At 40.0% G+C, this 15,952-nt stretch overlaps 1 protein-coding gene across 9 annotated transcripts in view; it reads right to left on the reverse strand.

Annotated features, from left to right (window-relative positions):
- Positions 1-15,952, reverse strand: part of ATP2B2 (ATPase plasma membrane Ca2+ transporting 2) — a 757,867-nt gene that overhangs the window by 29,194 nt on the left and 712,721 nt on the right. For all 9 annotated transcript variants that reach the window (XM_038410886.2, XM_043518690.1, XM_043518694.1 and 6 more), the window contains 2 exons: positions 6,275-6,488; positions 2,697-2,908 (listed from right to left, as the gene is read on the reverse strand). In XM_038410886.2, the coding sequence (XP_038266814.1) occupies positions 2,697-2,908; positions 6,275-6,488 (426 nt within the window). The remainder of the gene's footprint in view (positions 1-2,696; positions 2,909-6,274; positions 6,489-15,952) is intronic.

Below are 15,952 nucleotides of genomic sequence, written 5' to 3' on the forward strand. Positions count from 1 at the left end.
TTCAACTTTAAACAATTTTCTTTTTAATTTTTGGTTTTACAAGTGAATCAAACATTAAATTATTTATATAGCTGCTCCCAGGAGGAGTAAAGCATTAAAAGGAGAAGACAAACAAGGTAGGGCTCTGAGCAGGGGAGATTTTAGGGGAAAAAAAAGAGTGCTGGACTGTAGATATGCCTACTGAAAAAATAGCACAAAGGGATAAGGCTGGGTGGAAGGGGATGCAAAGGTACTCATGTGGTTTCCTTCCCCTTATCCTTATCCTTTATTGTAATATATTCCTTAGTTTATTCTGAAAGAGGAAAGGAATGATATGGAAGGCAAAGGAGGGACATTGTTTGACTGAGGAGGGTTAAGAGGCTACCCCTTTTCTTCCTCCCCAAAGCTGTTCTAACTTTCACAGCTATGCCATCCTGATTTCCAGCAAACCACTCCTTGTGACTTCTATCCCACTGTTGCAGGATTTTTCATTTTTCACTTTGAAAATTTGGTCACCCTGATGTTATATTTTTAGGACTACTGCACAGAAAATTGAAATACCAGATGCAGTTCTGTTGTACCCAGCAAATATAGCAAATACACAAGGAGCTACACAAGTTGTTTTTTTTAAATAAACCACCCACGAAATATAGATCAGACTAGAGATTGGTTCTGTCACACCCATACCACATCCATCCACAGGGACGGGCTGAGGATTGCCTGAAGATCGCCACCATTTTCTTAAAAAAAAAAAATTAAACTCATAAAGCTGGGCTAGCAACAGACAGCCAATTAAGAACCAGTAAATATAATTCAGAGCTGCTTCAGTAAGCTTCATTATGCAAAGTTATAACCCCCACCCTCCCAAAAAACTCATATAATCCCCTCTCCCCCCCTTGCAGAAGTGGACAAATTGTTTGATAGAATAACCTGATATTACCTAAGGAAAGATTACCTGGCAGAAAGAGAGAGACTGAAAAGCAAGCAGAAGTCAGATTGACTATGCGCTGAACCTTCATTTTTCTCAAATACACAGCTCCCAGTGGCTTCAGTGGCAGTTGCATGTGAATACAGAGAGCAGAAGTAGGCTCTCGGTTGTGTACAGAGACTAAGGTTTGTATTTATTTTGGAAGAGTTTTTGTTGGTAGGTGGAGAGGATTGGGAGGAGTGGACAGAATCCATCACATAAACTCAGGTCTACGAATATCAACTCCCTTCTCCTCTTAGCCAAAAGCCAGGTGTGGAAACACCTGGGAATGGAAAAGATCTTAAAGCCCTGTCCAGGGCAAGGACTTTAGATTTGGTTGTGAATTAAAACCAAGCAGGCCCAGATTTGTAAGGGTATTTAGTGTTGCTCCACTCAGTGTTGCAAGGCCTAAGTCTCATTTTCAATAACACATATTTAGAGGCTAGACCCACAATGGGATTTAGGTGCCTAAACTGCCACTTTAAGCCCCTTCATCCAAAATTTAGATTCTCAAAAACCCTGCTCAGCCGTTGCCTAAAGTCCTTAGGCAACTCAGTGTTTGCTGGAGAAGTCCCTGTGGTACCTACATGTCTGTTGATGGGCAAGCCTAGTCCTGCACGTGCCTATGTCCCAGTGGGATTCACAACCTAGGCTTTCTCCCACCTACTTCACCTGCTGGGCCCAATCTGGAAGGCATGCTCAGAGGCCTGCTCAAAACACAGCTGGTGTGGTGCTGCCACCCCGCTTTTGCTCAAGAGCAAAATACTCCAAATGGTTAGAGCATTCACCCAATATGTGGGAGACCTGGGTTCAATTCCCTTCTCTAACTGATGTGGAGCAGGGACTTGAAGCCAGGTCTCCAACCTGCCAGGAGAGGGACCTAAACATCCCCAGTCTCACACGCTCTCTGGCCAATTGCATATTCAATTATTTTTATAAAAGTGGAAATACTTCAACAGGAGAAATTAAGAGAGACCTAAAATACTTCACAGCCCAGGGGTTAGGGAGATCTCCGGGAATACGGGGGATTAGGTGCTTAAATATCTTTAAATAGTGAGCCCTTAGTGATTTTGTGGAGCTGCAGCATTCCCCACAAAGGGTTTACCAGGTGATATTTGGCTTAAGACTGTACAGAGGAATGGATGATGTGGACTAAAGAATGACACCAGGGGAAAGAGAAGCTTTCTGCAGTGATAGCCAAATCTATTTCATACTGGGCTATTAGTAAAGAATACCCTAGGGATATCTGATGGACCTCTGGATACCAACTGCCATGAAGGAAGTGGATCAATGCTTGTGCCCATTATTAACAAACCAACTTGTTCATCCCTACTACGGACAATAGTAGTAAAAAAGGGTAAAAAGTTATTTGCTACCATTGGTTAATGATAATGTTATTTATAATCTCCATGGAAAATAATGAGACTTCTTGTTTCAACAAATCAGTTACTCATTGTGATTAACCATACTTCTTATAAATCTTAACCATAAGTGCTCTTGTGAAAAAGTAACATACTATGCTCTCCTTACCTTGCTTTTACTAGGTTTGTAAATATTAAGTGTTCTAAATTACCATTACTGATAGAAGCAGTATTTTGATTAAAGCAGAATATGTCTGATACAGGATGAATGAGCATTTGGATGATAAGAGACCACCATGGCCACAAAAGCATTTGGTTTTCCAAAGAACAAAGACAGAAAAATTGTACATTTCTGATGAACAGTTGCTATTTCTTGCATGAATGATTACCTGTACAGCAAATGTACCCAGTACAATAGTGCAAAATATAGGGTTTCTAAAAATGCCATCAAAAACATTCCTCTCGCCGTGGATTTTGCGTGCGTTGATTTCATTGAATAGCTGCATCATGACGAAGGTATTGAAGATAATGGTGTAGTGCTCGGAAGGAGGAGAGTGGAGTGGTGCATTCCGACCACTGTCAATCTTAAACATTTTTTCACCTTAATGCAAAAAAAGAATAAAAAAGTTTGTTTCTGCTATCAAAAATTTAGCCTTGAGTTTGTGTTGTATTCCCATTTCCCTCTCATGGGCTGCCTCTTCGGTCTTGTGTTGTTTTGTTTTGTTATTTTTTTAGCAGCATTGCTTCCACAATTATTACAATGCAGGCATAGTTCACAACTCAGTTAGCAAAGAAATACAGAATTCCCACTGTGAAGCTTCATAATGTTGACTATAATCCAGTGACTCAATGTATCAGCTCAAATGATTTTCGGTAGGGTTTTTTCTCCCACCAGGTAGGAACGACTCTAAAGAGTCATTTCTTTCATCTCATTTAGTCAGAGCTGGAGACTTGTTGACACTGCATTTGCCATTTCTAAAATAATTAGCAGCAACCATCCTCCAACAGTCTCTGCATATTACCTCCTAGTATGCCATATTCTTGACAAGTAGTCAAGGATATTAACTAAAAAGAACAGCAGCTAACATCACCACCACACAATTTTAAAATGATTTGTTTTTGTCCAAGCACCTAATAGGAGATCAGACTATTATTTAGATAACTGAGAATTGATTGTCAATATTAAAAAAGGCAACATTTTGTACAATATGAACAGTAATTGTAGAGGTTACATAACACTTGGAAATACATCTACACACAGGGCCACTTTACTTATTCAGTATACATATTCATATCACAATTCTTAACATACATATACCTATATATAAAAAGAGACCCTTAGATTAAGGGTAGAACATTAATCTGTATGAGTAAAGAACAGAGATAAAATAAACGTAAAGGGGAACTTTTGCTTTGCAGCCAACTGTAACAAACGTTTGTTTATACCAAACATCATTTACTTGAACAATATTTTTCCGGGCTCCCAGTGGTGTTACTGTTTGAATGAGAGGCTTCCACCTCACAAACAGTTACAGCTCTGAGAGAACTGCAGTAAGATCATATTCCACCTGTAGAGTCATCAGAGAACTGAACTTTGCTTTTGATGTTTGAGCAGCTCCAGTGAAAATCAATGGGAACTGTGCACATGCATCCAAAGGAAGACTTTGGACTACAGTTTTTTGACATACGAAAATTGTGATAACATAAATGTAGCATTATAACTTAACTACAGGTGTGAAGCTGAAGATAGAGCTGAGACTTTTAAACACAGATTACAGGATATGTATAATCATTACCAAAGACTTCAAACCAAATCACGAAGACTATTATGAAAGGCAAATGGATTTACGCTTAAATCTGATTGAATTTTTTCCTTGACATGATTATCCATAATTAAATCTTCAAAAATTCCATTTGACTACATTACTTCATTCCAAAAACAGGATCTACTGCTGCCATGGAATAGAAGTAGATAAGGTTGCACCTAAGTTTCCATTGCCCACTCTTCTCCCAAGGCCATTAGAAAGAAACATACCAGTTTTAAAATTTGGTAGGTCAGGCCTGGGACCAAGATACAATTTTTCTATGCAGCAGTTTAAGTGAACAGGACAATGGCTTCGAGATTTATGATACTTGAAAAATAGAGGCAATCAGCATCCCAACACACTTGTAACATTTTTATTGCCAACTTATAGCAGAAATGGCAAAGGAGGAGGAGAGAGAGAATGAATTTAATTTGCTGAACTCTTGTACAGAAGATTGTTGATCAGAGTACAGTTTAAACAGTTAATTTATGAATCTGGAACTGTGGATTACTGGCCTTGGGAAACTTAGCATAGCACATCAAATGATTCCTAAGATTTCATTAAAAAAAAGTATCTAGCCCTTTTCCTACTGAGGCATTCCTCAAATTGCTAATCTGATTGCTAGGAAGCCTATTGGAAAAGAAAGAAGCACATTTTCTTTTTACCAGGTAGGATACAGCTGAACCTCCTGAAGCTCACAAGGGAGGCTGCTGCTGCATTTCCTAAAGCTCTCAGGATCTCCTCTTCCCACCCCAACCTTAGAAACTTAGGCTCAGAAACTTAGGCTCATTATAGGCTCCTCCTTTGCTTTAATAGGCTTGTCAGCCCCCCTAGCATCCAAAATAGGCTCATAACTGCAGGGAGGATCCTGGTCCTCCTAAGGCTTGTACATACATGAATGTACATTCATAACAACTTACTAGGGAGTGTATTACAGAGCCTGTAAGATAGACACTTCAGGTCATCAACAAATGCCAATTTAACATCAGTTAAGAATTAGATAAGCTCATGAAGAATAGGTCCATCAATGGCTATTGGCCAAGACAGTCAGAGATACAACACCATGCTCTGAGTGTCCCTAAGTCTCTAACTGTCAGATGCTGGGAGTGAAGGACAGGGGATGAGTCACTGAATTGCTTTGTTCTGTTCTTTCGCTTTGAAGCTTCTGCCAATGGCCACTGTTAGAAGACAGGACACTGGGCTAGATGGACCACTGTTGTGATCCAGTACGGCCGTTCTTATGACATATTGTCATGAATACAGTACATGAGCCCCACGTGCTAATTATTATCATCAGCCCCTTGAGCAAATGCACTAATTGACATAGAGCAAGAGTGGCTATTATTCTTCCTGGGTTATTCCTTGCAATGAGAAACAGTCCTTTTCTCCCCTATATCTCATGTCCCCAAAGACCCCATTATAGAAGAAAAGCATTCATCATCAATAAAGCCTGAATTAGTGTAAGACCATGAGTAGAGAGCTGAAATAATAAATTAGCCATTTTTTTTCCTTCCAGCAGTCACAGGTGTTAAATCCCAGAATGGAGTCTATTGTCTGGTCTAAATAGATTCTAATTACTAGCTTGTTTGTCTAGATTATCCAGAAGATAGTATTTATCATGGAAGAATACTGAACAATATTGTTAGTTCCCAAATTGAAGTGGCTTTTTGTACTAGCATAACTTGAATCTGTACATTTCAGATTCAACACAAATAAAATATTAAGTTTCCTAGTGAAGAGGACAAGGCTTGAAATTTGAGCTTAGAAACAACTGACCAGTTTGGTTAACACCCACACTGAACTAAACCTTTGCCAATGCCTTGAACCTACACTTTTCTTACTATTCCAAAAAGCTAGATTAAGCATATCCCACATTTTTACCAAGAAGATATGAAAGGCTCCAGAATGATCCCCTACATCCCGTCACTCTCCAGTTGGGGCTGTTCCATCTCCCCTTATCTCTTTTGGTCCCACTGCATGTCTCAATACCTGGGGCATGTCTCAGGTGAGCCCTGATTAAAGCTTAATGCAAATGTTTGGTACTTTGGAATATGCAGTACATTTTGTGGCACATAGCTAGAGATCAGGCCAATTGTGAATGAAGCAGCAGCAAGTTACAGCAGAGACCTAAAGTGAACAAAAATATGTTTTGTTTATCTTACCAATGAAGAGAAGTGTAAAAATGAGAGTGAGCTGGTAGACAGCATGGCCCAGAATGTTCTTCATCATGGTACGTGATATAAGAGGTTTGTTTCTGCCATATGGTCTCCTTAGCAGTAGAGACTCTGTAGGGGGTTCAGTGGCCAGAGCAAGAGAAGCAAAGGTGTCCATAATTAGATTGACCCACAGCATCTGCACAGCTTTCAGTGGAGAATCCTTAGGAGACAAAATAAAATATAATGTGTTGCTTTGTTTTGGTTTGCTAAAATGATCACTGTCTCCACCATTTCTTCCCTTCACACTCGATGTCTTATTGTGCTATTGCAAGGTAGTAACAGCAAAAAGGGTACAGAGCTGAGCAAAGACGAATGATCAGATTTATCTCCAATCATTTCAGCCAGCAGCATTTGCATCCACACACCTTATTTAGCATCACATTAATCCCATCTGAATAATTTAATTATACAATGTACCATAGAGCATTACCCCATGGATTGTTTTTAAATGTTCTAGAAGTCAGGTTTGGGTGACTAAATATTAAAGACTATCAAAAATATGCTTTCCTGGGTTGGGACAGAAAAAACTATATTAAAACTTAATTTAAAATATCAAGTTGAATGTGAATTTATATCTAAATTGTGTCTATAATTTGCTGTAATACACACATTGTGTTGCCTGGAATTATCAAAATCTTGGAACAATTCAATGTGAGATTTCGATAAAATAAACTTACAAAATTTGAATTTTTTTAAACACAGAAATAAACTGTTATACGGCTCACATGTGAACTGAATGTACTCAACATCTTATTAAAATCAAGTAGGGAATGAGAAGACTGATTCATCTACTAAATCATCAGAAGAGTCATTAGGAACTATGAAGCAGAATGTTCATGCTCTTCATAAAAAATATTTACTGGACACCCAAACATCAGTATTGCTACCAAAGTGTTAATGGATTTTGGTAGGATTATGTATTTATTTTCCAAACTAGATTAGCAACCACTAGAAGGAGCTATTTGCTCATTTAATCCAAGACAGAGACAGCCTAAGGTCACACCATACAGAACTTTAGATCACATTACAAACAAACAAACAAAAAACCTAATGCAGATCTCAGGTGAAAAGTAAATGACAAATAGAAATATATATTAAATTGCGGTTTGGCTTATGGTCCGTTCTCAGTAACTGTCCTCACTAGACTAATAGTAATGACGTAATTGTGTTTGCTTCTAAGAGCCATAGCAAGGAAGAAAGAGGTAGAATTTTTTTCTTTCAACACATATGAATAATTCTAGTTCCTGTGCCTTTAGTGTGAATCTGAAATAGACAGCATTAGTGAAATCTATTTTCAGACTCAGAGAGAGAATAATAATAATATAAGATAGCACTATGACATTTTATCACATAACAGGGATAAATTACAGCAGGGGTTCTCAAATGGGGGGTTGTGACCCCTTAAGGGGTCACAAGGTTATTACATGGGGGGTCATGAGCTGTCAGCCTCTACCCCCAAGCCCCGCTTCACCTCCAGCATTTATAATAGTGTTAAATATTTTTAAATTTTAAAAAAATAATAATTTTTTAATTTAGAAGAGGGGGTTACACTCAGAGGCTTGCTGTGTGAAAGGGGTCACCAGTACAAAAATTTGAGAACCATTGACTTACAGTGTGAAATTTTGAAGATCACAGTATTGTTGTTATGCACCATATATCTTCTATCATGGTGCATAGGTGAGGCAAAGGAGTGTTAGAATAATTTACAGACCAAAATAAATATCATTAAAAACACTTGTTTGAAGCCTGCACTTGTCTTCAGAGTTGTAAATGTTTATTTTTAATGAAGCCTTCTCGAGCTTTTATATCAGTTTCAATACCAAGGACCAATTGCTGTTTGTCCTTGGTATTGGAGACAAACTGTAAATGTTTTGGTCTCTATGGTGGCTTGAAATTACAGTCTTGATCTCATTAGGGACACAATAAATTCATTGTCCTGCAAATAAAGAAACTTGTATTTTTTAAAAAATATTTTGTTACATACTGTATTTAAAAAACAATGTTCGGATATTGCCTATCCGGGCGGAGGAGAGGCAATCTACTGCTTTGGCAGAAGTTGGACATGCTAGGGAGCAGAGAAGCATTAGCCAAGATTAGTGACTTCCTGGCCATGGGCAGCATTAACCTGGCTTATCAGGAGGAGAAATCAGTTCAGCTATTTGATATGCAGCTCTAGCAATAGGAAGTGCCTGTATTTGTAGGGATGGGGGGGGGGTTAAACAAAGGATAAGCAGGATTAACTAGGTCCCAGATTTTGTGGTTTTACCAACATGGAAAATCCCAAAGCAGTGGTGACCTTATGCTAAGGGTTTCACCGTCATGGGTTACAGAATCCTAGTGCTGAGGTACCTAATATACATAGAAAGGGGGAAACACAATCAGGTTTTTAATGAAGAATTTGCCTCATCCTATTTTCATATTTTGTATGGTTAACAAGAGTGCTGCACAAGCATTTTCTGTTTGGAGATAACTTTAGAAGCTAGAATTGCTGCCTCAAGTGACAGGATTCAGAGTAGCAGCCACGTTAGTCTGTATTCGCAAAAAGAACAGGAGTACTTATGGCACCTTAGAGACTAACAAATTTATTTGAGCATAAGCTTTCGTGAGCATCCGATGAAGTGAGCTGTAGCTCATGAAAGCTTATGCTCAAATAAATTTGTTAGTCTCTAAGGTGCCACAAGTACTCCTGTTCGTTTTGCCTCAAGTGTTCATCCCCATATCAACGAAAATGGCATCTTACATTATTTGTAATAAACAGTCATGTGGGCAATCACTGAGGCCTCAGATATTCCTATGAATAATGTTACAGGCAGTTTCTCTATTTGACCCATCTTCACACAAGTGTAGCCAGCAGTAGTCAGCTTGGGCAGCAGCACATTCTCGCCAGTTCTCTGTGCCAATCACCCTGAGTTCCTAAGGTGCGTCTAATAATTACCAATGTGCTGCACCTCTCAGTCAAGTGTAAAACCTCGTTCTAAGCCCAAGCCCAAACATTAACACACATTAGTTTGAGCAACTAGTGTAATGAAATTTCCACTGCAACTCTACCTGGTTTCTGATTAGTTAGTGGAAACTAAGGAAAATGCCTATCAGACATGGAGTTTAGTCTTCCATCATAGTTTTTAGTCTTGTGCTGACTCTATGCAGCACAAGAACAGGTAAGTGGGATGCAAGCTTAATGTTCTTTTGGCACTCTATGGCCACTGACTAAATGGCCAAAGAATCCTTTGATCTGGTAGGTGAAGTTCAAAATAATACATCATCATGTAGCCTCCGACTGTTGGGAGGAAAGATGTTAACCTGAGATCACCACTTATTTGTCAAGTTCTTTTCCATTTGACCTTGGAAAAGGTTACTATTTGCTTAAAGGTAAAAGTACCTCATATCAAACGATGCTACACTTTATCTTGGAAAACACTTAAAGTACAAATCACAAGACACTGGCAATAAACCACAAATCTATTGTGACACATACAGCCTCACAAATTTTAGAGCTTGTTATTTTTGAGTAAAGATGACAAGCTGTAAGGGGATAAAAGGTGTTTTAATCCTTACATTTTAACTCCCACTTGTCTCTTAGCACACACAAACACTCGCCTACATAAGCATCTTTAATGGGACAGTGGCTATTTTGCAAAACTTTGAAACATTCTCTAGGTACCAACATTTTTGCTGCTAGTCCTATTAGATACAAGGTTAACAGAAGCTGTCCAGTCCATTAAAATCTACTTGCACACTTCTTGATATTTAGTTCCAATCTTCAGGTGATCACTACAGTCTAATTCTATTTATTGTGCAGTATTATTAACAAAAAGCAACAAAAAGACGACTCCTAGACGGTTAGGATTTGTCAAATGCTGCTGTTTAGAATGCTAGAGTATATCAACACGAAGTAACATGCAAAATAATATCTTATAAATTTCTGAAGCATCTTTCATCCTCATTATACAGGAGTTGAAGTGTACAGTGACAATTGTACTTAAGATAGTGTTTCATTTCTAAAGTGTATTTTCAAGTACTTTTAATTTTGGCCACATTTTTAGCCTTTTCAGCTGAGACTTTCAAGGTTTAGTCTCTGCCAAAATATGAATTCTGTTTTAAAGTCCAAGAAAAACTCATCAATTTTTGAGTATGAAGTGTTTTAAAAAATGTAACCTTTTACAAACAACTACTTAACTATTTGAGGTAGAACTAGAATTTGGCACAGAGATACACCTTAACTTGAACATTTGCCTTATGTTGCTCCAGTAAAATTCTGTTTTGATTTGCCTGAGTTACGTGTGTTTAAAGATTTATTTTGAGCATGAACAGATTTTTTTTTAATAATAAAAAAATAATGTCCCAGTGTTTTCTTGCCACTGTGTTTGCCTAGGTAAGTAAGTTGCATAAAATTTTTGCTCTTGCAAGGGATGCATGGCATTCCATAGACTAATTGAGAGTATGGAGTCCTGTCTCATTTAATGCACAACAGTTTGCAGTGTTTTAGGCAGGGCTCCGCAAGAATCTCTTGCTCACTGAGAAAGCTGTACACTGAATGAGCCAAGGCCTCTACACCTGGTGTTTGGAGAATGAGATGAAGACCTGTGAGTCTGGACCTCATTAATTTACTGAAATCAGTAGCTTTAGTCTTAATTTACATCGATTTAACAAAGTAGATCTGGATGCTCACAGTGCAGAAACGATGGGGTGTAGTAAATTAGCCACAGTGCATCCAGATGCCAATCACACTTAAAGCGCAGGCTGGACAGTGCACAGTGAATGAGGCAAGGAATAAACAAACTTGAAAAGAGAGGTGCCATAGAGTGGCAGGCCCTATAAGGACCAGAGGCCTCAACACAGCTATCCCCATCCAATTAGCCCTGCCTGCCACTCTTGGGATGGGGTTTGGGGTTTAATTACCAGAACCAGAGGGATACAGAGAAGCTGATTCCTCCGTAAAGAGCAACTGGAAGCTGCAAAGCGGAGAGCAAGGGAAGGAGAAAATCAAAGTGAAGTTAGAATGAGAGACTTCAGCAGAGGCCGAGGGAGGGAGTCGCTGCTGGGAGTGAGTCTTCAGGGAAAACGTTCCAGGCAGACACACCCGCAGTGGGAAAAGACGGGGAGTACAGACCTGCTGGAGATTTGAGAATGCAAGTTTGGGAAATATTTTGTTATGTTAATAAATCCAGCCCCCAGTTGGGGTGGGGCTGAGCCAATGAAGAGATTATTTTGGTAGCTTGATTGAGAGAGCCCTGAAAAGTGGGGGAATGCTTGTAATGATGGCAAGTGGTCAGGACCTCCATTTTGCATCATTTGAAAGACCCTTTTGGCACTAGAGTTTTCTTTTATGACTTACCAAGGCATTTGTTCAGTATTCAAGAGAAGAATGCCATCTATTATGCATCATCTCCTGCAGCACCTTGGTGCTCCTATAAGGTCTCATTTAATTGCTGTCCATGGCTACTATTCTGCAGTTGGGCCTTTGTATCAATTAGTAGCCCTACTGACTTCACTGGGACTCCATGGGGATAAGAGTCTACTACCTGTGCAGCGCAGATGCAATTGCCGGATCAGAGCTTATGGGTAATTTATTGGATCTAATAAGCCCAAAGCCATATGGCTGCAGGCTATATACAGAATGATAGAAAATTAATAAATATGGGGATTCATCTTGTCTATGCCTTCTTTAAACAGAAATGCCAAAAGCCCTGAGTCAACTCAAAAACAAAATCTTTCATACTCAGACATCGACATTTATAATCTTGTGTGGAAGTGCTGAATTGCAGGGAATTTTATGAGAGAGGAAAATAGTGCAAAAGAGATACGTGTCTAATTAGCAGTTTTCTCATTCTAGACCAGATGAAATATTATGGAAAGTAACTCGTTACTATAAACCCAAATGTTAATCTAAGAATAAAATTATATTCTATATGTACAGCAAGGACAAAATATCTGTGTAAAAACAGAGTAAAATGTGCAGGAAATGTTTGCTATATAGGAAAGCCCTTGTCAAGGTCACTGAAAGCTATGCTTGTATTTTGGAAACAATGGTTTTTAGTTTTCTTTATTTGTTAATAAGAATTTAAATATTTCAGTCAAATTAATATTTTAAAACCAGTGTAAAGTTTTAGTTATATCTATAAATGTGCAACCTGGCTACTGTACTTAAGATTTTTCAATATGGTCATGCATTTTGTATCAGAGCTATTTTTATAACAACCAGAGGGTACAGTATGTTCCCTAATTTAATCTTTGGTAACGCTTAAGTTATAAGAGGCAAACACACATAATGCTCTTTTATAGAATAGAAACAGAGAGATTGAAGTGTTCTCCAACTGGTTTTTGAATGTTATAATTCTTGACGTCTGAATTGTGTCCATTCATTCTTTTACGTAGAGACTGTCCAGTTTGGCCAATGTACATGGCAGAGGGGCATTGCTGGCACATGATGGCATATATCACAGAACCACTAACCCAGGAACCTATCCTTGCAACAAAGCCCGTTGCCAACTCTGTCCACATATCTATTCAGGGGATACCATCATAGGGCCTAATCACATCAGCCACACTATCAGAGGCTCGTTCACCTGCGCATCTACCAATGTGATATATGCCATCATGTGCCAGCAATGCCCCTCTGCCATGTACATTGGCCAAACTGGACAGTTTCTACGTAAAAGAATGAATGGACACAAATCAGACGTCAAGAATTATAACATTCAAAAACCAGTTGGAGAACACTTCAATCTCTCTGGTCACTCGATCACAGACCTAAGAGTGGCTATACTTCAACAAAAAAGCTTCAAAAACAGACTCCAACGAGAGACTGCTGAATTGGAATTAATTTGCAAACTGGATACAATTAACTTAGGCTTGAATAGAGACTGGGAATGGATGAGTCATTACACAAAGTAAAACTATTTCCCCATGGTATTTCTCCCTCCCACCCCACCCCCCACTGTTCCTCTGATATTCTTGTTAACTGCTGGAATTAGCCTACCTGCTTGTCACCATGAAAGGTTTTCCTCCTTCCCCCCCCTGCTGTTGGTGATGGCTTATCTTAAGTGATCACTCTCCTTACAGTGTGTATGATAAACCCATTGTTTCATGTTCTCTGTGTGTGTGTATATAAATCTCTCCTCTGTTTTTTCCACCAAATGCATCCGATGAAGTGAGCTGTAGCTCACGAAAGCTTATGCTCTAATAAATTTGTTAGTCTCTAAGGTGCCACAAGTACTCCTTTTCTTTTTGCGAATACAGACTAACACGGCTGCTACTCTGAAACCTGTGATTATGCAAGGCACTGAATTTAGCCATATAGAGTGGAAATCTGTCAACTTCATGAAAAAACTCGCACAGATACAGACAGACATCATCTTCCTCTCCAAATGCAAACAGATGGACATCATACTGAAAGGACTGAAGGTAAAAAATCCATTACAATCTACATACCACACAGACTATGCTGACAGCTTGTGCCACATACTCTCAAGGAAACTGCGGAACCACCTGATCAACATCCTCTACAGCAAACAGGGAAAGATTAAGAATGAGCTCTCAAAACTGGATACTCTCATAAAGAACCAACCTTCCACACAAACTTCCTCGTGGCTGGACTTTACAAAAACTAGACAAGCCATTTACAAAACACACTTTGATTCTCTACAAAAGAAAAAGGACACTAAGCTATCTAAACTACTATATGCCACAAGGGGCCACAACAATGGTTCCCGTAACCCACCCAGCAATATTGTTAATCTATCCAACTATACTCTTAGCCCAGCGGAAGAATCTGTCCTATCTCGGGGCCTCTCCTTTTGCCCCTCCACCCCCACGAACATGATACAGTTCTGTGGTGACCTAGAATCCTATTTTCGACGTCTCAGACTCAAGGAATATTTCCAACACACCTCTGACCAACATATTAACCCACAGAGACCTTCCTGCCAACACTACAAAAAGAAGGATTCTAGGTAGACTCCTCCTGAAGGTCGAAACAGCAGCCTGGATTTCTACATAGACTGCTTCTGCCGACGTGCACGAGCTGAAATTGTGGAAAAGCAGCATCGCTTACCCCATAACCTCAGCCATGCAGAACACAGTGCCATCCACAGCCTCAGAAACAACTCTGACATCATAATCAAAAAGGCTGACAAAGGAGGTACTGTCGTCATCATGAATAGGTCAGAGTATGAACAAGAGGCTACTAGGCAGCTCTCCAACACCACTTTCTACAAGCCATTACCCTCTGATCCCACTGAGAGTTACCAAAAGAAACTACAGCATTTGCTCAAGAAACTCCCTGAAAAAGCACAAGAACAAATCCGCACAGACACACCCCTGGAGCCAGGACCTGGGGTATTCTATCTGCTACCCAAGATCCATAAACCTGGAAATCCTGGACGCCCCATCATCTCAGGCATTGGCACCCTGACAGCAGGATTGTCTGGCTATGTAGACTCCCTCCTCAGGCCCTTCGTTACCAGCACTCCCAGCTATCTTCGAGACACCACCGATTTCCTGAGGAAACTACAGTCCATTGGTGATCTTCCTAAAAACACCATCCTAGCCACTATGGATGTAGAAGCCCTCTACACCAACATTCCACACAAAGATGGACTACAAGCCGTCAGGAACAGTATCCCCGATACTGTCACGGCTAACCTGGTGGCAGAACTTTGTGACTTTGTCCTGACCCATAACTATTTCACATTTGGTGACAATGTATACCTTCAAATCAGCGGCACTGCGATGGGTACCCGCATGGCCCCACAGTATGCCAACATTTTTATGGCTGACTTAGAACAACGCTTCCTCAGCTCTCATTCCCTAATACCCCTACTCTACTTGCGCTACATTGATGACATCTTCATCATCTGGACCCATGGAAAAGAAGCTCTTGAGGAATTCCACCATGATTTCAACAATTTCCATCCCACCATCAACCTCAGCCTGGACCAGTCCACACAAGAGATCCACTTCCTGGACACTACGGTGCTAATAAGCGATGGTCACATAAACACCACCCTATATCGGAAACCTACTGACCGCTATTCCTACCTACATGCCTCTAGCTTTCATCCAGATCATACCACTCGATCCATTGTCTACAGCCAAGCGCTACGATATAACCGCATTTGCTCCAACCCCTCAGACAGAGACAAACACCTACAAGATCTCTATCATGCATTCCTACAACTACAGTACCCACCTGCTGAAGTGAAGAAACAGATTGACAGAGCCAGAAGAGTACCCAGAAGTCACCTACTACAGGACAGGCCCAACAAAGAAAACAACAGAACGCCACTAGCCATCACCTTCAGCCCCCAACTAAAACCCCTCCAACGCATCATCAAGGATCTACAACCTATCCTGAAGGACGAGCCATCGCTCTCTCAGATCTTGGGAGACAGACCAGTCCTTGCTTACAGACAGCCCCCCAATCTGAAGCAAATACTCACCAGCAACCACACACCACACAACAGAACCACTAACCCAGGAACCTATCCTTGCAACAAAGCCCGTTGCCAACTCTGTCCACATATCTATTCAGGGGATACCATCATAGGGCCTAATCACATCAGCCACACTATCAGAGGCTCGTTCACCTGCGCATCTACCAATGTGATATATGCCATCATGTGC

Source organism: Dermochelys coriacea, chromosome 7 (genome assembly GCF_009764565.3).
Source record: "Dermochelys coriacea isolate rDerCor1 chromosome 7, rDerCor1.pri.v4, whole genome shotgun sequence".
NCBI lineage: Eukaryota > Metazoa > Chordata > Testudines > Dermochelyidae > Dermochelys > Dermochelys coriacea.